Below are 23,782 nucleotides of genomic sequence, written 5' to 3'. Positions count from 1 at the left end.
GATCTGTATCATAAGTTGATCATTGTCACACGTGGATCTGTATCATAAGTTGATCATTGTCACACGTGGATCTGTATCATCAAGTTGATCATTGTCACACGTGGATCTGTATCATAAGTTGATCATTGTCACACGTGGATCTGTATCATAAGTTGATCATTGTCACACGTGGATCTGTATCATAAGTTGATCATTGTCACACGTGGATCTCATTGTCACACGTGGATCTGTAGTACACGTGGATCTGTATCATAAGTTGATCATTGTCACACGTGGATCTGTATCATAAGTTGATCATTGTCACACGTGGATCTGTATCATAAGTTGATCATTGTCACACGTGGATCTGTATCATAAGTTGATCATTGTCACACGTGGATCTGTATCATAAGTTGATCATTGTCACACGTGGATCTGTATCATAAGTTGATCATTGTCACACGTGGATCTGTATCATAAGTTGATCATTGTCACACGTGATCTGGCATCATAAGTTGATCATTGTCACACGTATCATAAGTTGATCATTGTCACACGTGGATCTGTATCATAAGTTGATCATTGTCACACGTGGATCTGTATCATAAGTTGATCATTGTCACACGTGGATCTGTATCATAAGTTGATCATTGTCACACGTGGATCTGTATCATAAGTTGATCATTGTCACACGTGGATCTGTATCATAAGTTGATCATTGTCACACGTGGATCTGTATCATAAGTTGATCATTGTCACACGTGGATCTGTATCATAAGTTGATCATTGTCACACGTGGATCTGTATCATAAGTTGATCATTGTCACACGTGGATCTGTATCATAAGTTGATCATTGTCACACGTGGATCTGTAGCATAAGTTGATCATTGTCACACGTGGATCTGTATCATAAGTTGATCATTGTCACACGTGGATCTGTATCATAAGTTGATCATTGTCACACGTGGATCTGTATCATCAGTTGATCATTGTCACACGTGGATCTGTATCATAAGTTGATCATTGTCACACGTGGATCTGTATCATAAGTTGATCATTGTCACACGTGGATCTGTATCATAAGTTGATCATTGTCACACGTGGATCTGTATCATAAGTTGATCATTGTCACACGTGGATCTGTATCATAAGTTGATCATTGTCACACGTGGATCTGTATCATAAGTTGATCATTGTCACACGTGGATCTGTATCATCAGTTGATCATTGTCACACGTGGATCTGTATCATAAGTTGATCATTGTCACACGTGGATCTGTATCATAAGTTGATCATTGTCACACGTGGATCTGTATCATAAGTTGATCATTGTCACACGTGGATCTGTACCATAAGTTGATCATTGTCACACGTGGATCTGTATCATAAGTTGATCGTGATCATAAATGGAACATAATCGGAAACACTAATTCTGTCAACAGCTTGTCATCTTTTAGGTACGTTAGAACGAAGAAGTATTGTTGGGCACTACAAGCTACGTATTTGAATTATGTTTATGTATATAACATGTACGTTTACAACGTATTAATCCCTGGAAATCACCCACAATGAGTTCTTTATTCATTACTAACTTGTATTAGTTTGACTTAGTGTGGTTTAATGCAGTATAGGAACAAAGTGATATGGTACATAAAACAGGGCAGACCCCTATACTCGCTGAGTAGTCACAAAAACAAACATGCTTGGAATTTAATAAAAGCCAGATATATCTGTAAAGTAGAGCCTCGGGATGAAGGCAATATTGAAGTTAATCGAACGCTGTTCACAGGGTCGTTACGTATTTAATTGATTCAAGAAGTCAATGAGTTGAGCAATCCGAAGAAGCTCATTGCTGAACTATGAAAGACCGAATATGCTTAAAGATCAATTAGCTTTTATTACAGTGAGAATTATCCTACAAATTTAAAATACGTCCCAAGAGATGAGAAAACAATAAACCCTTCTCCGTTTGTTATTTTTGTTTTTGGCTATTGATTCGCATCATCGCCGTTATCGAGTAATGGCACGTAAGCGGGTCGCGCCCTGAAACTCTATTTCCATCTGAAAAATGCATTGACGCTTATGACTCGAAAACCTATACACAAACACTTTTAAAAAGTAACGACTCTATATATTATTGTTGTGGTAGTTTAAGACAATTTGACAAGACATTACGTCATACTAACATTGTTAGAGGTGCCCTAATGACTGACCTTCAGACAACATATAGTCACGTGACACCCACCGCCTTGGTCTTCCAGTTTCTTTATACCACTCTCGGGGGTGTTATTTTTATGTCATTTCTTTGCCAGAAAATGGGACACGTGTGTCAATATAAAATGTCTATTTCACTTGAATCTGTTCTTTAGATTTTTGCTAAACCCTATTTACAGTTTGTCCACATCAATCAAAAAAAAATCTTGCACATTATTTTGAATATAATCATTTTTATAAATCCGACGGTTATACTATTGGTAATTAAATATAGCGATAAGTTGCATTCCATTCGAGCCAAGCATAACCATTTCTGACAAAGGAATATCGCACTTTGTGGTCCCGATTGAGTAAAAACACATGGCCACATCACCGCAGTGAATGAATGTTTGAACTTTACTTTTGAACATTATTTACATGGATGGGATGTTACCAGAACAACAAAAAATAAAGATTCGGCACCGTATCCATAACCTGTTATTTTTCGTTTGTTTTCTTTTTGGTCTCTTTCCGTTCCACAAATATCAAACTTGATTTTTTTTCGTTTTTAATTGGGAATATTTTGTCATAGCGTGTGAAGATATATAGTTTATGGTTTAAAAAAATAGCTTGCCGGAGTCCTTATTATTGGTACTACATACTTCAGCTGTATTCCATCCACCATACGTGGATGACATTAACGAAATACCATTAAAATGTGACCTTATTAATTGTCCTTTTCGGGTTTTTTCATCCAAAGGCATTATTTAATGAAAGGTTTGCTCAAGTGTTGGTAAGCTTTGCCTTATCTGTGGTCTTTGGAGGCGATCTCAGTTATAGTTACTGCTCGTGTAATTATACATAATCACGTGATGACTTCACGTTGATTTCGTTAAAAAAAAACAACTAAATTTGTTGGAATGTTGAAATTGGGTATAGTATCGATTTAACTCGACACTTGATGCCAGTTTAGTCTCGACCTAATTCGACACCCAATTCAAACAAGACAAGTCATTATGGCTTGAACCGACACCGGTGTTGTTTATTAGGACAAATCATACCATCTTTGGACAAGTTTGTCTTCAAGCAATTGGAGAAATTTCATCCATGGACTCAGACTTTATTTTCAATTTTTGGGAAACTCACAGCTCAGCTTTTCTGTACAAACGTCTGTTGTAGTGTGTTCAGCTATGTGTTGTCCGATAGTGGGGTTCGTCCATCACATTTCGGACACGTACCAACAGACAGCGTGCATGTCTGCTACCACGGTGTATTCGAGACTCCTCTCATTTGTACGAGAAGACAAACACGAGCGGAAAGAAAGCATTTATGACATGAGAATTGTTGGGTATTTCTAGACTGGATCACGGAACCAATAAATATATTGATATGGACGAGATTTCACTGCTAGGGAAGTGTCTGTCTCATCTTGATTTGGCAGAAATCACATGCAGCGTCTGAAAAAATCCAGGATTATCATATATTCTCACAATAATTCCATTGGTTTGACAAAATGGTCGTTTTAGGATATAAGAGATTCACATGTAAAATTATTGGCCCCAGTCCAAACTAAGATAAGAATGATGGTTTAAAACGTGTTTACGGATACTTTGTTGATGTGCTTTAAGGTGTGTGGAATTTCTCTATAAGTCAGTTCCGCCTAACGATACGATGACAAGTATTTATGGCCCATGCCTCCGTATTGAATAGAACAAGTTTACATCCAGGAACTTGCCTTTCCATAAATGATGAAATTTATTGCGGAAAACATGTAAGGTTCAGATCCGAAGAGTGGCACGTCAGTTTTATAGCTATCTGAAAAGAAACATTGTCGTCTTTTTAAGATGAAAATGATTGTGTTTTGAGTTAAATGTCGGCTTGTCATGGTACAGGAAATACTTAGGGCATATGAGGATAATACATACATATTTACTAGTATTATGTATGTTTGAAATATTTACTGTATATATTCGCGAGTATTGAAGAAGTTTACAATCTGTTTGTGAAGAAACAGGCATTGGAATATCACACAACGCTAAACTCTGAACAAATACGTCTTTGTAAAATTTGTAGAATTTCGCAAATAGCTCATGTACATCAGTACATTGCATCTAGAATGCACGAGAAAAAAAACACCATGTCTCTGTGTATCGCCGCGTATCCTATCCAATGTAATGTCTTTTCAGTTGTAACATAAATTTCCGATCTCCCATTGGATATTACAGCACATCGCTCTGCAAATGTCTTTAAACGGAAAAAACATTATATGCATATATATATATATATATAACACGCGATATATGTGACACAAACTGGGTACAAAGAAGTTTTATTAATAATTTATTCTACTTTTTATTACCTGTTTAAAGGTCTGCTGACATCTTTGCGGTCCATCGACTGCAGTGATCCGGTGTGAATACCTGATTGTTATTCCATCCTATAGGTAACCAGGGATTACATATGCAGACAACTCATAACTAAGACAACATATTTGTATTTACCGGAAAGAAACTAAGTAAAATCACATAACCATTACAACACATATATGTCCTTATTTTAACTTATATATATTGGGTTCCTAAAACCCCTCTAAGCCCCATCCCAACTCGCCCCACCACATCCTACCCCAAACCAATACAACGAAAAAAATCTATGTTGCAAGCGATTTATTTTAGTAATTATTTCCGTTGCTGTAGACAATTGGATCGATTCTTGGCATATCGGATTTCACCGACAATTTATACCGATCTCGATATCTTCCGTATCCGTATAAGTACATACATTTTTTTTAAATGTTATGAATGAACATGAAAAATTGTCCTACCAAATCATTGTATCGGGAGCAGCACGTGTGAACAGTATTGAGAGCTAAGTGTAACGATCTAGGTCTATATATATGTACATGTAATTAATGTATACAGAATCAATAATATATTACCTTTATATTCATGTCTTGTCCCTTATTTTTATTATTATTATCATTATTATATTGTATATGAAAAATCACATTATGATACCGAACAAAATGATCACTTTATGATATCGTGTGCGTAAAACACAATCTTCGACATCTGGATCACTGGAACATTTGATCTCATTACGGATCGGAGTCTCTGACCTAGGGATTGTTTAAATGGTCATAAGGTATACCTTTCGAGCATTTATGAGGAAATAAAAACGCGCCAAACCAGAAATAATTAAAATGATATGTAAATAAAGATATTACATACACATGTAGACAAAATGTTGCCGTGTGTATTCCATATACTTACTATCAATTCAATACGATGTATATCATAGTAAATACATAGTAAATATTCTGTACATCCTATAATGTTATAATGACTGAATGTTTTAGCGAACGGTTTATCTTAATGCACAAATCAGACAACAATCTCAACTTCACTCATTGTAAGAGGGTCAAGTCACCCTAGCGCATGCGCCACCTGACACCATTTGTGGACACAACGGCCGGAGTTTAAAAGACTGAATCTATACGTTGTGGTCCCGGGCTATCGACCTGTGAATATACATTTGTTATAGATACTGTAACAACTCATCAGTGAATACATGTAACACTCGCCCTAGACTCACACGGGACAACGCTTAAACAATTAGTTTCATACAATACTATGATTCGGTATCGACCTTAGTCTGTCGTCATAAGTAAAACACATGTATATATTGGAGTTCTTCAATCATATGTCTGTTTGTATTGTATTGTTCTGGTTTACCACTACAACTTCTCTGATACTCTAGTGTAGCCATGGTGTGCTTGCTCGCGTCTGTACTTCTGGACGGTTATATACACGAAATGTATATCTCACATCAGACGTACATAACGTTAGAAACCCTTTTCATGACAAGGATAAGTTGAAACATAAATAATAGAGTCGCTTGCATACTCTCCATATCTTTTGTGTACGCCATCATTACAATTACATGCATTCTCCTATTTCATCAATATTGTCCGCCTTAGTGGGTTCGTGGTAAGACGCCGAATCTGTTGTCAATACCCCTAACACCACCAAGGGCGGCGATTTTTGATCTCACTTAACACTATATCTCGCTAATACGTCAATGAATCCAATATGAACATGTCTTGGGAACGTGGAAAACGATATAACAAAACAAGAATATCAGAAATAGCCTGAATTCTTTTGGTATATACTTCTCAAAATGAAGAAAAGAGAGGATAGCTAAATGCTTTGGTCATGGGTGAGGGTTTTCTTATTATATGTATTGGTTTTACGGACAAAAGGTGTGACGTGAAAAGCATTAGCGTGGCAAGCGGTCAAGCCTTTATCTCATCCCTATATACATATGCGTTCACCGATCAATTCAGCCAACGGATTTTAAAACAGCATTTGTATGTTAACATATGTCTATTCTTAATGGGTACAGGTATGGGTTTGTTAGTGTAAAGTCCCGGACTTCTCAACAGATAGAGCACCCTCGCACTAACCCGACTATTTGTTGATTTATTTGCAGAACAAATGAAGGTGGAGAAGCACTAGCGCTAACCTAGCATCATCAGCAGCAGCTCCAGCATCAGCAGCAGTAGTACTAGTAGTAACCCGCCTCAGCCAGCCAGCACAACTATCAGGACAGTGCTAATGATACCACTCGCTTTCAACTCGGACTGGAAAACTGCGGGACACGAGTCGCACTGGTGACACCCAGTAGGGGCAATGGTCAAGTAAATGAAGTGACATCTCGGAATGACCGCTCACGCCCGTGGACGTACTTGTTCCTCTGGACATAGCAGCAAGATGTGCTTATTATTCTAATTGGGATATTTGTTACAGTGGAATTTTTTATCTTTCTTTTCTACTTGTATCTTTTTTCAAGAGTTTTACTCGGATATTTGTGACATCGGAAACCTTGTGTTTCATTTGTGATTTATATACAATACATTTGATTATGCTGAGGAAAAATAATCTCAAATACCCCCGTAGTGACGTAAGAAGGATATATCTGATGACTGTGGTGGAGGGACTATACCTACAGTTACTGCTCTTGTGCGGTAAGTAGACATATGACCTGGTCACGACAGCCCCGGGTCTTTCACTGTCTCCGATTACACGCAACAACGTGTGATTAGCTTCTAGTAATTAATAATCGTCCTTTTAATTCAGTTACTGAGTACATATATTTTTTTTCTTTTTAGATCTCATTTGATTTTCATGACATTGTGATTTTTTTCCTCAATTTAATTATTTTACATAGATTTTGTCAACAACACTGATGTTGTTGTAAGTAATATGTACCCATTAGATATGAAAACTGTTTAGGACAATGTAAGAAAAACAATATTTGTAAAAAAAAAAAAAAAAAAGATAATGTATTTCTGGGCTATTGTGCAGGATATATAATTCCACATAAGCGTTTACATATGCATACTACTACAACCTTTTTTGACACAGATACCTACAGAGCAGTTGTACTGCTCAAATATACATTTTGCACATGTTGGGTTGAGATGCCAGGGGTTTGTGCTGTACATGTAGATGGTCTGGGTAACATCAATGTGCATTTCTATATACGTGTAACTCATTCCTCTCGCTATTACATATAATACCAGGTCTCTCCTTTCAATAACAAGTCTAAAAGATGTCTTGTACACGTAAATCAAACACATTTTCAGAAAACAATTACAATTCCGTAATTTTTATGAACATGATAATGGCAGATTGAAATTTAGATGCCATATCGGCCGGAGATAGCGTGCTTTTTAAACTATAAGGTTGAATTAAAAATCAATTACACATTTCCTGGGGACATTTCCGTATTTTCACGCTCACAATAGCACTAACCGCTGAATATATTCCAACAGACAGCAATATAATTACTTATCAGCTATAATACTCTCGATTCTATTCTTTGCCTGTTAGTCAGACAAAATTCATTTACTGTGAGTTTAAGTAAAGATAACAAGAGACGACAAATCCTAATAGTTTTCATGCTTTTGAATTTTACACGTGTCAATTTTGTTTGGATCCTTATTTTCGAACCAAGGACATTCTATTCAACTCTATATAGATTTTTTGTCAAATGCTATTTATTAGATGTTCTGCACAGATAGGCTGTCTGATTTGTTTACTGATATATTGACACATAACATGTACAATATCTGTCCATTGTGTACATAGCTATTTCATTTCAGATATACCAGTTCGTATTATGTATTAATTTTTATTTGGAGAAATTGATGGATATTAATTTTCTTTACTTGGTTGCATTACAAAAGCAAAGCATTCATCTAGATAAATATCTATTCTACCTTTGTTAGACGTTTCTCATAACTTCAACCGTTCAGTATCGTCATATTTCAAGACCCACACTTCGACAGTTTTCCATTTTAGACAAAACTATCTTCAGAGGCACACCTATTTAGACTAAAAATACATTATCCAGTTCTTTCAGACTTTTATGGGCTTTTTTTTTTGTCGAGATATGTTAACTTCAGATTGTCGAAGACTACTGCAAAACTAATTACGTAATTCGCTTTCTTTATATGACTTCGTTAAAACGACGATAGTGTTGATAAAACGAGATACGTCTTTATCACTGTATTTTCGTCTAGACAGTCTTCATATGAATTTATACCGCTGGCAACTCTATTCAATTTATTTTGGCAACTCGATATAGAAAGCATTTTGTTTCAGGATCATTTAAAGCAGGAAATATTGACCGTTTGACCAGCAAAATATCATTTGATACATCACTTGTCACAGTTCGTCAAATACAATTTTATATAAAAATTAAACTTCCGTTTTATATAAACCCATGATTCAAAAATGTAAATAACGTTGTTTGTTTTAATCACTTGATGATACTCCCGATTATGCATTGCACCTCTTTTACTAAGGCATTGTTACACATGTTTTGCATGTATAGAGTTCCATTTTGCTTGATTTGTCTTTGGTCCGATTCTATAAATGTATGCGATATGTTTCGTGTTTGCGTCAGCAAATGTTTTTTATTTCCTGTCAAACCTTTTCCCGAAGCAAGTGCTTAAAACAATGTATTCATTAAGTTTGTAACAAAAGAATGAACCACGTGCGGTCTTATCATCGACATGTCATATCGATACTTTTTTTAGGGAACTCAAAAAACATACATATTTGTTTCAGAGCATAATCTAATACATGCAGGAAAGTACAATTAACTGTGTTAAATACATAGTATATGATTCCTCTTACACCGAAATATTAAAATAGCGCCACCAGTGCCATAAACAGAAAAGATAGAATCATTGTATACAATACTGGTAGCTATGACTTATTAATATAACAAAATATTTACTGAAGTGGCGCCTGGTTAAATTTTTGCACATTTACTGCATTCTAGAGCTTTAAGTTACCAATAGAAAGCACCATAAGCATAAACGTAATTTAATAATTTAATACAATATTAAATTACCTAAAACAATATGTAGTTGAATCTTCTGAGATTGGAAGTCAGAGGGAATCGTTATTTTCTGTGCTGTTATCGCGATCACCATGTATACAGATGTAAATCTTAATAAACTTGCTTTAACATCGATGTTGTAGGCACATGCTACTTATTTACAAACACTGGGAACAATCTTGTCGGATCGAGTCAGGCAGCCATTGTGTTATAATGCATATCATGAAAAACAGAATATTTTCCAACAAATTGTATATAATTTATCTTGTTTTGCGGAATGATGGAGTGTTCCTTAACGGGTCTACACTGCTATATGTAGGTTTTTGTCGTCTGTACTTTCCTTACAATTGTATAACACATTAATCAATATGAAAAATTGGAAAAGAAAAAAAATAATGAAAAAAAAGAAATATATATTATTCTAATGCACCTTAGCATGTGGATATTTCCAATGATATGTTTGGTGTAAAACGTAACAATAATACATGCTATATTCCTCTTGAAAGACAATTAGAAAGCGAATCCCGGTGAAACAAACATTGTACATGTAACAACTGTAATACAACCACAGAACAATGACACTTTCAATATGAGTCACGGTAAACCAGAACACTTCAAAGTACCCAAATGTCTAAAACACATTTACAATATGACAATTACAGCAAACAGTCTATGGATCCGTTTAAAAAGCCTCTAGTCAATTTCAATATATAGAGATTATTTTACGAGCAAAACAAAAAGCGGAACGTGTAATTACCATTTTATCATCCTACCTTTTATGTATTGTTGATGAGTTCAATTAGGCGATCGGAGAGATTGTGTGTGTGTGTTTTGTTTTTAAAGTTTAGCGATCTATGGTAGATATCAATATAGGTTCGGCATTGTTTACAAATCGATCTTTGATATCAATGTATAATAAATATAAGGATCGTGTCACAAACAAGTCAATGTCCATTAGACGACGTAATGTAGTTCTGTATCATGGTCCTGACTAAATAGGGTTTGTACGAAACAATCTTGATATGGATAGTTAGTATAGAGCGTTTATTAAATATCCGTTGTGTGTTACAATTGATCATTTCACCTCTCGTGTGTAAAATAGTCACAAAACACTTGAAAAATGTGTAAGCATACAGTCCTAGACGCATTTTTTATATGAGGGATTTAGCACCAAATATGAAAGTAACATGTGGAATTATGGACACAGAATATCAGTTCATTTGCTTAACTTCAGATTGAACCCACAGACATGTTAAACACGGATGAGATAACAGGCACGTGTGCTTATTTATAGTACATTAATTACACGTGTACAAACACATGTGCCACAGTTATAGCAGCTCAGTTGGTGCCAATAGTTTTTTTCGAAATACTTTGTAACGCGTTTGACCATATGCTCATTACGTGTTTGGTTCTCTTAGTGTTATGGTAGTGAGGTTACTACTACTTATACTGATCAGGTATAACTTCAGTTTTTGAGATTGCCTGGATTTATATCGTCAATGTTCCAGCTGGTCTCAGCGTCTGGTCCAAACCTCCAACATTCCTAACTGTTGGTGTGGTTACATATGAGAATGACCCTGTGTAGAGAAGGTCTGTTCTTAATTTGTGACCCGATCACAAACCATTCATCCTCACAGTAAGAAATGATTACCTGGTAGTGTTAACATAGTGGACTCTTAATTATAGGACTCTCTTCACATATTTGCAGCTTACAGTGAAGTAGAGATAAAATCCTGATTATCAGAACTGCGGGAGATAGATGCGTAGAACTCCCTCTTCAAATATGAAAAGTTTTCCGGGATCATCTCTGAAACCTCAACTAAATATAGGTATTTACATATAGCTGAGCAGTACTCATTTCTCTTATCCAAATATTTAAAAAACAATAATTGTAATGTACACGTATCTGGTGCATGTTCCACCAAAGAAAAAAAGAATTCTAATACATTATGGTCATATACATGTGATGTGTGTGCAGAGACTTTTACAATTTGTGTTAAGACACCGTTTCATTAATGCACATTTGAAATGTAGATGCAAAATGTACCAAAATCAATTTATTACTTTTTATTTTTCAAGCAACAATTTAAAAATATTGGAACGGAAACGAAAGACAAAAAGAAAGATAACTCCGCATTACTTCCGTTGGTGGTTATTATGAACATGGATTCATTTAAGTACACAAAATGAAACACAACAAAGAAGATATCATATTTACTCTCATTGTATCTAATATAGACGTATGGGCTATGGTTGTATTCATTGAACCATGTGGTGTAATATTTCAGTAGTTTTGTTATATTTGAATTATCGGTATATTTAAGTAAAGCATCCACGCCGAGGTATGGTTCAGATTGAAACATCATCACCTTAGAAACTGGAAGATGATAACTTTATGTAATGCAATAGATGTCTTATCAGTCACCACGCTTGATATATGTAGTACTTTACATAAATGAAAAGAAATGGAAAGTATTAAAAGCTTGATCGTCAAACACCATATTCATAATCTAGTATAAAATACTCGACGAGTTCGTACGAAGACAATTAGAGCCAAACCAATATGTTGTGATATTTGATAATGAGAACATGAGTAAGCAACGGGGTTTATGATTAAGGTACTGTGAGGTTCTGCGGTGCTCCACAACGGGAACAGAGATCAATCAACGCCAAGAATCCCCTGGGCGAACAGGGCTTTGTGGAAACCTCCGAGACGTGCCGAAAGAAAAAGTAATTTTTACACTTTTCTGGTGTCTTCATTTATAATGCAATATTATTAATCAGAATGTTACGAGTTTAAGATTCAGTACAAATCACAGCTGAGCTCGTTCTAAACGCAATATCTAAACCCATTATGACGATATCTTCACGTTTTATTGAAAGGTTTCAAATTGATCTTGAAATAAAAAGAGGTGAGCCCCATTAACGACACTGTAATAAATAGTTCATCACTTCTTGGAAGTCTGATGGGATCGGGCTTATTGACGTTCCTTAAAATCTTTCTAACTTGTTTTTCTTATTTGTTTTTTCTTGTTTCACTTGCTTCAACAGAAATATCTTTTATGAGTATATCGGTAGTACTAGCATGTGAAATGCACATAGAATTTGGGTTCTGTACCATTACCACAGGCTGATATCGAGCGGTGTAGTCGCAGTTAGCGACCACAATCGCTGTACACATCATTTGCACAGTATAGAACTTGGTATGGAGACAGTTGCTGATATTTATAACTACAAAATACCCATTAGCGAATCCAAACTAAGAAACATCTTTCCAACTGATACACAGAAAATTTCAATTTGAGTTTGTAATAAATCTAAAAACGGTTGTGTATCTGTAAATTCTGTATTTTCGTCAACTCATAAATTCCGGACTGAATGAATACATTGTATCAATAGGATGAGATAGAGAAACATTGAACAAACGGAAAGGCTTTCTCAAATACTCACTCTTAAAACACATGTTCCTAACAGGCGAGATATTTTTTTATGATATTTCGAAGGCAGTAATGTTATGAGGGTTAAAGGAGTTTTAATTTGTCATTAAGGAAAATTTTAATGAAATTCTTTGGCTTATGATAAATCGCCCGTATGTTTGATATCGATTTTCTTCTGATGATACATCGACATTAAATGCATTGCTTAATTGTAGCAAATTTTAATGTCAAAACACTTGGATTTGCATTAATTTGAATCATTTCTGTAATTGACTTTCGAATTTAAAACATATTGATTAAAAGTACTTTAAACCAAATATAGATCCTGTGTTTGGACAGGAGGAAAGGATTGGCCGTTGCTGGTTTTTCAAGTGTAAAGACATTTTGTTTGGTGACATGTCTCACATTTTATGGCATTTGTGTTCCTTTGAGATAGATTAAACAGTTGGAGTGCTGAATGTTCCTACGTGAATCCCCGGATTTAAGCCAATGTCTTTGATACGATTACGTCATCAACCTGGATTAAGAAACAGTGGAGAATGAATGGCTTTGTACTGTATTTCAAATAGACATTATTGTTTATTTTCAAGTCAGTCAGGTGCTTTCATGTCATACTGCAAAAACAAGTCAAATATATGTGATAAAATATCTTTCTCAATCAAAGCATACTGAAAATCGAAAGAAAACTTCTGAAATTAGCAAAAATGGCATTTCCACATGGCTGCTTTCAAATCACATCTGGTTAGCTAATGCATACGTCAAAGATATCGCCCTCCTAGTTGATGTGTCTTACGTAACTGATGAAGCACATTCAAAATAAAACAGCGCTGGAGTACATGCTTAACCAATTTCACACCATCCACACGATGACAATGGCTGTGTTTTATCTAGATTATTTTCATCTTTAATACACTTTATTTGCCACACAGGCGGGGAATTTTAAGCCATTCAGTAGCGGTGATTACATGATCTAAAACTGGTTCAGGTATCGATTTATTGGTTTTGTGTATCCGAAGTCAACAGGCAACCGTCGTTTTAATTTGCATGTCCTGTGTGAAAAACAATCAACAAAATATTAACATATCAACATAATCATACCAAAACTCAATTTCAATAAAACTTTGTTATAGTATGTAAAAAGTACAATAATCACAAGACCAGCTGTTCCGGAAGAGTAAGCGTCTTCTACCTTTTGGTTAATCTAAGAGATTAATGTCACATTCTCATATGATGACAAACTATACAGCGGCGAAACAAACACGCAAACTATCGGGCAACCAAACACCTCCAGCTTCACGTTTCACGAAGAACTAGAATATGCCACAATGCCATCACTAGGGGGACCATAAAACTTCCCCACAATTATCATCAACCTGCATCGTCTGAAACCCTATTGAACACATGTAATGCTTTCCAAGCCCAATCAGCTCTATTTGCTTGTTGGAATCTTATTCGAACCATCTCTCCGTTTGCTAGAAGAGTCATGCGATCTAAGTCTTTGTTATGTGTCCATTTATTTGCTACTTATTCAATATGTCATACATGTTTATGACTATGATTTGACACTCGGTTGTTCTTTATCACATGACCAGCTTATCACAGTGGATTGCACACATCGTTAAAGTATATAAGTGTGGAATAAAGTGTGATAACTGATCATCTACCGACACCCAAGAGATCTTGTGGGAACAGGTACATGTACATGTACATGTGGAGGTAATCAAACCCATGCTACATGCATTTAGATACATATATAGGCGAAAGCTTACCCGATAATAATATGGCATAATCGAATAAACACCTATTTTGTCATTCTCCTATGCTCTGGGTTAGGTATGGAGGCGATTAAGTAACATATTTTTCCCCGTTGATATTTTTATGATGAACAAAAAGGAGCGGATTGTCAATTCTTTAAGTTGGTAGATACGTTTTTGCCAATTTTTTTTCGGGTTTCTGTTCTCGTCTCTTCTTCACTATACTGTTCCCAATCTTCTCTGTTTAGACCATTTGAGACACGACGTCAACGAATACTATCGTGTAGTTGTTTGCTCCGAATACGACAACGCAATTTCATATAAATCAGTTGAAGTAGCCAACAAAGTTTTCTTTCATTTTTTTCCCAAATAAATGGATATATATAATTCAACACCTGTACTCGAAGCTATTTTTTGACCTGATATCACTTCAAAAGTTTTCACACATTTACTGGGTGTGTTATTTCCTTATCTCAGCCTGGGGGAAAATATCTTTTGTAAGAATGACATCACAGCACTAATTCCAAACATTTAGATTACAGCAAGGCGTGCATAAAAAGGCCAGTCTTGATAGAGTAACAATCTGTCACTCACCCATTTTTGGATATGATAGGAGGAACTGGAGGCAAACCTCGTGTTGATCACATTCTCCTACTTTGGTTAAGATTCCATATCTCACACATAGAAATGATTAGATATTATAGTAATGCAATAGAGACTTAAATCCCCTAATTCCTTTTTTTCTTTTGGGGAAGACTTTAGGTACTGTTTCTCTTATACAAAGATGTGCTTGGCAAGGCATATTGGTGTGAATGTCAAGAAGACTACCTGTGTTTGATCTCTTCTATCACATAAAAGCGGTGATAGCTGCCGGTGCCATATTCACATATTTTATTGTAAGTAGACAATAGGGAAAGTGCCAATGGCGGACAGTAGCCATACTGATTGTATTGTTAGGTCGATTAGTGCTCTCAGGACATGGAAACACAGAGTAAAAGGAAGTATCATTGCCATTACTATGATCACCTCAGACCTTCAATGTTTATGCGTCTGCACTCAGAATTAAGGTTTGGAGCAAGTGTGTGAAAATGACTATTTGATACACGAAGAAAACCTATATAAGACTTCGGGAGTTTCCTCAGTCGCGTCTTCTCTGCATTGTTCCTTTTCATTGATGAGCAAACAGCTGTATGATGCAGATTCATTCATTTTACTTTATCTATTCTGAATTTGTAATTTCATGGAATCATTACTAGTCTTCATTGCACTATGTGTTCATGACTAGAACTCGATACCATACGATGTATTACAAGTCACATGACAGGTGACCTTGGCTATTATTTGTTATCCTACCTGTATCTGTAGTCATTGATATTCCCGTATTGATCAATACGGAACTTATGTATCCGGACTTTGTATATCTGTACATGCAGTTATACTAGATTGGCCTATATGTTTTGTAGTTGTGTACAGTTCTGCTTCGTTTATACAAAATAGATGACATTTATGTCTGCATAGGTAACACGGGGTTGGCAGCACTGTATATAGTTCCGTAATGATTCAACTCCACGGAGTAGCAATTAGGGCAAAAGCAAGAGATAATTAGCAGAACTCGATAGTACACTATACACTGACAGTCAAAGTAATGAAAAAGCCCGCACGTCATCTGTCATGGAATGTAAACGGGATATTGGCCAGCAAAGGAAAAGGGGGAAAATAGATAAGTTGTTGACCGATAAAACCGTCTTAATTGTCATGAAAACTTGTAAAAGTGCATGGTCCACAAACTTGTGTGAAAGTTAACAAGTCATGTGACATAGCTGTTATTACAGTGACTCCAATTTAATTGTTTAAGTGTAGCTCTTTAAAACTCAATGAAACACGGATTATATTCTAGCTGTGCCTATTAGGAAGACTGCAAGTGGAGCACGCATGCTGCCGCACTCTTCATTGCTAATACACGATGTGTGAAGGTTACACTTAAAAGTCACGCCATATTTATAACGCGTGAGGCAGTGCTATAGTTGTATATTACATTTGATTAAGACAATACCCGTGACCGACTCATAGTTTGATGAATGGTTTGAGTATCGACCTTGACCATTCATTCTGGCGGATGGTAGATTCCCCAGTCGGTCCATAGGGAAAAAACGGAGGAGAAATAACGCTACATTACAGAAAATAAGGAAAACGTATCTCATCGATTACATCCCTGTGTTGTAATAATGGCGTTCTCGTGTACATCCGTAGCGTTTGTCTAAGGCCCAGGCTTCAGATGGTCTATCCGTGATCCCATGGTACGGTTCAAATGTAGATCCATCAACTTGTTTCAAATAGCCTCATGATACCCTATCTCCAGACATACTCAATAATCACACATGTGTTATGTTCTACTCAAATCGTTCTATACATTTGTATGTTCAACACATGATGGTCAAATATAAACCTTTTTTGGGTTATTTTAACATGTATTTAATCATTCATTTGACGACATTCGTCATTATCTGTCCTTGCAATGATATTCTTTATAGAAAAACGGTTTAAGGGAATGTAAATGGTATATATTTGTGCGACTGCACAACGTTACACTGCGTGGTATGTGCGCACGTTAAACACACGGGTAAATGCATGATACACAGAAGATGTACCTATGGTATTTTCGGCACGTTGTTCCTAAAGGTATTTGGCCATTTTAATTAAACAATGAATAGTTTAAAGTGATTTGTTTATTCCTGACTATACTAATCCTTACCAAGCAAGATTCATTTAGCATTTGTATATGTATGTTATGGTCAGCCTCCAAACACGCACTGTACAAATGTACATGGTATATTAGTTCAATGATCTGAGTCCTTGGAACTCTTTTACGTCGTATGAACACGGGGTCTTGACTATCAGGTAGACTGTGGTTTTCTATTACCGTTAAAAGCAGGAACATTAGCCACCTGAAAACCCTGTATCATTATAGGGATCCTTTGCAGCAGTGATTTCGTATAGTAGATGAAACATGTAGAGAGAGGAAAATAGTTGATAGTTTACCCGAACTTCCATGAGAAAGCCACTATTGTAAGAAAACATTGTATGTGGTATGTCGGCAGATTAGCTGGTCAATCTCAGTCGTCTGGAACTCATAAGAACTTGGAAATGCTAAACACACTCTCTCAAGCACAGCACTTAGAAACGATAACCGTTCGCTGTGTATTTGCTTATACGACATATCGTCCCTGATGTATATCGCTACCATCTTTTTTAACTTATCAATGGTAATATGCCGAATAATGACGTCAATTGCCTAGCAACAATTTTGAAAATGACGTCATGAGTCTATGGACTTTCCTGTCTATGATAATATTCCGAAAATGATGTGTCTTTCAATTGTCTTACCCTAAACTCAGATCCTGGCATTGGTATAACTTTGGTGTGATATCATGTCTATGAACTTCAGTGTCTTGGATATCATGTTTCGTTAATCGCAGTTGTTTTATGTGTATTTTCTATTGCATTCGTGGTAATCGTCACTTGTCTATAAACGTTTTAAAAGATGCCATTCACTTACGTGTCTTTAGTGCAATCTTCTAGACTGTCGGTGGTCGACACTGCTGATGGAAATTTAACTCCTCGAGGTTAACTATAACATGAGTGCGACTTTTTAATTCAAACGAATAATTGTACTGTTTAAATCTGTATTAAATGCTGCTATTTACTTGTTTGTCCTTTGTATAATCTTTGATATTATGACAACGTAACCTACCCGACAACGACGTCACGTTTCTGAAAATACCTGATTACGTCTCAGAATAGATGAATATTACCCAATAAACGTTAAGTTTAGTGGCATGTAACTATCTTGTTGCAGGATAATCTATTACTACAAATGTTCACAATAACACGATTTGTCACGATAAAATCGTGTTAAAACGTAGACTAATCGTGACAATCATAGCGATTTTTTTTTGTGATACTCAAAATGACCAGTCTTAAAAACTTCTACTTGCTCTTAAAACTGTTTGAGTTGTTATTCGGGAGGCCTCGGTATTTTGAATTTTCATTGATGAAGAGAAGAAATCACTGTTAGTGGTGAACCTTCCATGGCTAAAACCCTTCAATGTAGGTATCACTCATAACTTGCCAGTCTATTTAAAAAAAAAATAAAGCTATAATTTTAGTTATTTTCGCCATCAGACGAGATGACGTTACATAATTGTTGTGTTCGTGGGTTTTTAGGGTCCCGAGGATTCTTCGGGGGATTTTATTTGTACCCAATAATATTCAGGAAATTAAGAAAATACACCAGGAATTATTCTCGCATTATTATATTGGCGTAATATCCAAACACGGTAGTCATTTGCAATCGGAACGTAACTCCTCATGTCCATTCACTGCCCTTCTCTGCATTCTGGCTGTGTGACCATATCAGAGAGAACGGTCGAAGGGAACATTCGCTAAACTAAGAACGCGTCTTTAGGATACGGATTTCACTGCTGCGCGAGCAGTGTTAGTAACCCGAAAATCATCAACGGGACGGGGTCGGGTGTACCATATGACTAATGCAGTAATAAATTTCTCGAACTAAAAGAGGTGATAATAAAAATAAAAAGGAAAGATATTGGGAGCAGAAATCGGTTTATCCAAGTGATAGTTAGGGAATTGTCAGGCCTGCCGTCTCCTGGGTACTTCCGATAAGATACCAATAGTTTTAATAGAGTTTAACGATAACCCTAAAGTACGCTTATAATCGACGAGCTATTCGGCAATGATCAACGGTAAAACCCGAGAGAACGATGGTTTCGAATCCCCGACATTTATGTCATTGCCGTCTGGATGTTCCTATGTTTGTCTGTTAATGGGTGAATTTGATATGCCAATAGCCATTATCTTTAACAACGAATTTTTGCATTTACTTCACATGTACCCGGTCGGAACAACATCTATAAATGATCTGTGTATGATGAGATAAACATACAGAGATTGTGCATCAGCTGTACCGATTACCATGATGTTTTATATACTTTTACAATAGACATCAAAGGCTCCCGTTACATGTACGTAGATATATGCTCAATTTTAGGTAAAAGCAATTGTAGTATACATTAAAGAAAAGTGGACGCATTATAGACCACTTAAACGTCTTCTCGAGATACAACTGTCCTTACTTGATAACGTGTTAAAATCAACTAGAGATTGTTGGTATAGCCATGTCTATGAAGTGTTGAAAGTGTTAGATTTTTAGCTGTAGCAGTTTCAGTAGGTATTGGTGTCTCTGTACATTGTATGCTGCCGTAGAGCGGTTTATGTAGATACACGATTTTTTTTAAAAAATTGTCTTTAAACGGTTTCTGTACACCATGCAAAAATAACATTGTGAGGATAAGCGGTGTCTTTAGAAAGTGGCGTCTTTACGTTTCGCGGTAAACTGGTTTCAATTGAGGCACAGTTTTATTTCGTGATATAGCAATCTATTTATAGTGTCGGATACACTGCAGTTTCCGGTCACCTTTTATCAGTCACCAATAACATTTACATTGTCTTCTGCTACTCGGCCTATTTGGAAAAGTGAACTTTAATTTAAATAGCTCCACAGCAGTCTGTGGTGGTGATCCTATGTAAACAGTGTAATAATGGATTATTTTCCTTGTGGCGTGCTAGTGCCCCCTTTCTCAGATTTATAGAGATAGAATAAAATGTACTTAATCAACTTATGATAAAGGAGAAAAATGTGTACCAATTAGCCTTTCAGTACCATTGTAAATCGCAAAGTAGTCCATTCATTATTTAAGTAACATGTCGGTAAACGGGTATCAAAAGGTGTTAGTAAAAGGTGAAAATAATCGATAAATATGTTGCTTACATCAGTACTGACTAACAGTTCTTGATTCTAAAATAGCATTTCGTGTCTGCTGTATACGACGCCCATGAGATATATCAAAGGTGAGGTGGGGTAAGGTGACGCCATTAACAGTCGTATTTCATCACAATTGTGATATGGTTAATAAAGGAGGTATTCCTTTATATATCTTTCTCTTTGTTGTTTGCTCGGTAGAACGGTAGCTGTCACAGAATCAGTCATTGCTGAGGGCACAACCAACATTATACAGTATCAGACAAGAGACAGTTGTACGATTTCTGTTATTCTTATAAGGTTTCCTGATAAAATGACCATATAGTTGCAATCAACCAAACATGGGCTGGCCTTAGTAAACATCAACCAACGGGAAACCCAGTTGCTTTGTGCCAATCATTACATCGTTGTTGTATTTTCATGGAAGCATATTTTATTTATTGATACAGCGATGTCCATTGTTCGACCTTCTGAACTGATGTGATGTCGTCTCTCTGGAGAACAACTTGTATGATTAATGCGGGAACGGAAAATTTATCTGTTCATCACTCATATCGGGTGGATCTTCTCGCCTTCATTCACACACTCGATGCAAAATCCAATTTAGAATTTCGATACTTTATGCTGTTGTGAAGAAATACCCTCATTAGAACCAGCACAGGGGGGTAATTCAACACAGAATTACAAAAGTCATGATCTCTTACCGTCTCTGCATGTCATTAACATGCTACCTTATTAGGACCTGTCCAATCAGATCTCTAGTGATAGATAGGTGTCGTGTTACCGATTGTAGGACACGAATTAGAATGAGATTAAGTACTCGCTAATGTGGTAGCGATGTACAACATGTTGCAATTATTCCAGCACAATGACTTTCTGACTGTCTCCTCTTGTTTCCTGGTATATAAATAATCTAGAATTCTATGTTTTATTTCCATTTCGCACATTTTTAAGGCGTTCACGTTTTCAATGAAATATTTTTGCTTTTATAATAAGTCATATATTCCAATCAACATGCTTGTTGTTGTTTATATTCAATGCTATGCACCGATATACGTTGATATAAGCATCATAACAGTAAAATGTTAATGGCCATAAAACGAGACCACCATTAAATATGAGATTTCATTAATGGAAATTATACATGCACGGTATTTAAAGCGTGAACTACAAGGATAATGGCTTTCATTCTTATCATCTTTCTAAACTGTACGCAATTTACAATTATCCATCAAATCAAACCCTTGTCAAGATATCTATTAAGGCGTAGTTGTCATACTTAAGCTTTTGGTGTATCATCACAGGCATGAAAATATAACGTGTCTCCTCGAATAATTTCAAAAGTTTCGATGTTAAAATTGCAAAACAACCTGTATAGAGTTGGTGTTTTCCATCAGGCATATATGCAGGCGATGTAATGATGACGGAGACAGCCTAAGCTCGCATGATGTTACGTCTTTTTTACTGCGTACAATCCAAAACGGAAATTCACTGAAAAAAAGGATGTAATGCGCATCGCAATTAATTTGGAGCCACAGGGATCATCTGGATAGCATTGCTACAAGGAAAATAATATAAAATCATTTTCATTGTGATCAAACTGTATCAAAATTATAATGATGTGAATAGTTTGAATTTCTATTAAACGCAAAAAGCAATATGAATATGTCAAGCAGCAAAAATGATCAACAAGCACATTGCATTTACGTATAATTTTGGATATTGCAATAGTTCCGGTACACTTCGGTCAAACCTTGTAATGTTATTACATGTAATTTTGGGTGAAGCAATAGTTACGGTACAGTTCGGTCAAACCTTGTAATGTTATTACATGTAATTTTGGGTGAAGCAATAGTTACGGTACAGTTCGGTCAAACCTTGTAATGTTATTACATGTAATTTTGGGTGAAGCAATAGTTACGGTACAGTTCGGTCAAACCTTGTACTTCAATTACATGTAATTTTGGGTGAATCAATAGTTACGGTACATTTCGGTCAAACCTTGTACTGTAATTACCTGTAATTTTGGGTGAAGCAATAGTTACGGTACAGTTCGGTCAAACCTTGTACTGTAATTACCTGTAATTTTGGGTGAAGCAATAGTTACGGTACAGTTCGGTCAAACCTTGTACTGTAATTACATGTAATTTGGGGTATTGCAATAGTTACGGTACAGTTCGATCAAACCTTGTACTGTAATTACAAGTAATTTGGGGTATTGCAATAGTTACGGTACAGTTCGATCAAACCTTGTACTGTAATTACATGTAATTTGGGGTATTGCAATAGTTACGGAACAGTTCGATCAAACCTTGTACTGTAATTACAAGTAATTTGGGGTATTGCAATAGTTACGGTACAGTTCGATCAAACTTTGTACTGTAATTACATGTAATTTTGGGTAAAGCAATATCTATGGTACAGTTCGGTCAAACCTTGTACTGTAATTACATGTAATTTTGGGTGAAGCAATAGTTACGGTACAGTTCGGTCAAACCTTGTACTGTAATTACATGTAATTTTGGGTAAAGCAATATTTATGGTACAGTTCGATCAAACCTTGTACTGTAATTACATGTAATTTTGGGTAAAGCAATATTTATGGCACAGTTCAGTCAAACCTTGTACATGTGATGTTATATTTGCATTGCAATAACTCCATGTTGTTTACACCATGCTGGAGTGAAATATTCACACTCCGCGACAAGACGTTTGGCTTAAAAACTAGTCATTTTATTGCCATATTTTCGACCCAGTAATTCAAATTTTGCCTGTGTCATATCAACATTATCAAAATATTGTCTCCCTTGATTATCATTTATTTTACCAGAAATGATATTTTTTATCGTACGTTAAACATTTTCGCCAGTGGTCGTTGAGGCAACGATAACACTTGAAATGTATGGACAACATCATATGATATATGTACAGTTATATAGAGTTTTATATGTGGTTGTGATTTGGTTCATGATAACTAACACAGAACAGACTCTTGGCATGAAATAAAAGACCCATCTTCCCGAAGACAGAACCAGATTGTGAATCCGGATTATCTTACACGACAACACTGATCATAGACTACAAAACAGGATTAAATACAAATAAACTACTGTACATGCATATTGAAAGCTTCCCAAATGGAGACAGAAACAATATATTCAGC

General features: G+C 35.9%; 1 protein-coding gene across 1 annotated transcript in view; it reads left to right on the top strand.

Moving 5' to 3' along the window:
* Nucleotides 1–7,096: 7,096 nt before the first annotated feature.
* LOC132560162 (zwei Ig domain protein zig-8-like) overlaps nucleotides 7,097–23,782 on the top strand; it is a 92,119-nt gene continuing 75,433 nt past the window's right edge. Inside the window, exon 1 of the mRNA XM_060224814.1 lies at nucleotides 7,097–7,199. Within this exon, the coding sequence (XP_060080797.1) occupies nucleotides 7,097–7,199 (103 nt within the window). The remainder of the gene's footprint in view (nucleotides 7,200–23,782) is intronic.

The sequence above is a fragment of the Ylistrum balloti genome, unplaced genomic scaffold (genome assembly GCF_031769215.1).
Source record: "Ylistrum balloti isolate Yb309-2 unplaced genomic scaffold, AGI_CSIRO_Ybal_v1 Utg371024, whole genome shotgun sequence".
Classification (NCBI taxonomy): domain Eukaryota; kingdom Metazoa; phylum Mollusca; class Bivalvia; order Pectinida; family Pectinidae; genus Ylistrum; species Ylistrum balloti.
The sequence above is the reverse complement of the archived record's forward strand: the minus strand, read 5'-3'. Positions and strand labels throughout refer to the sequence as shown.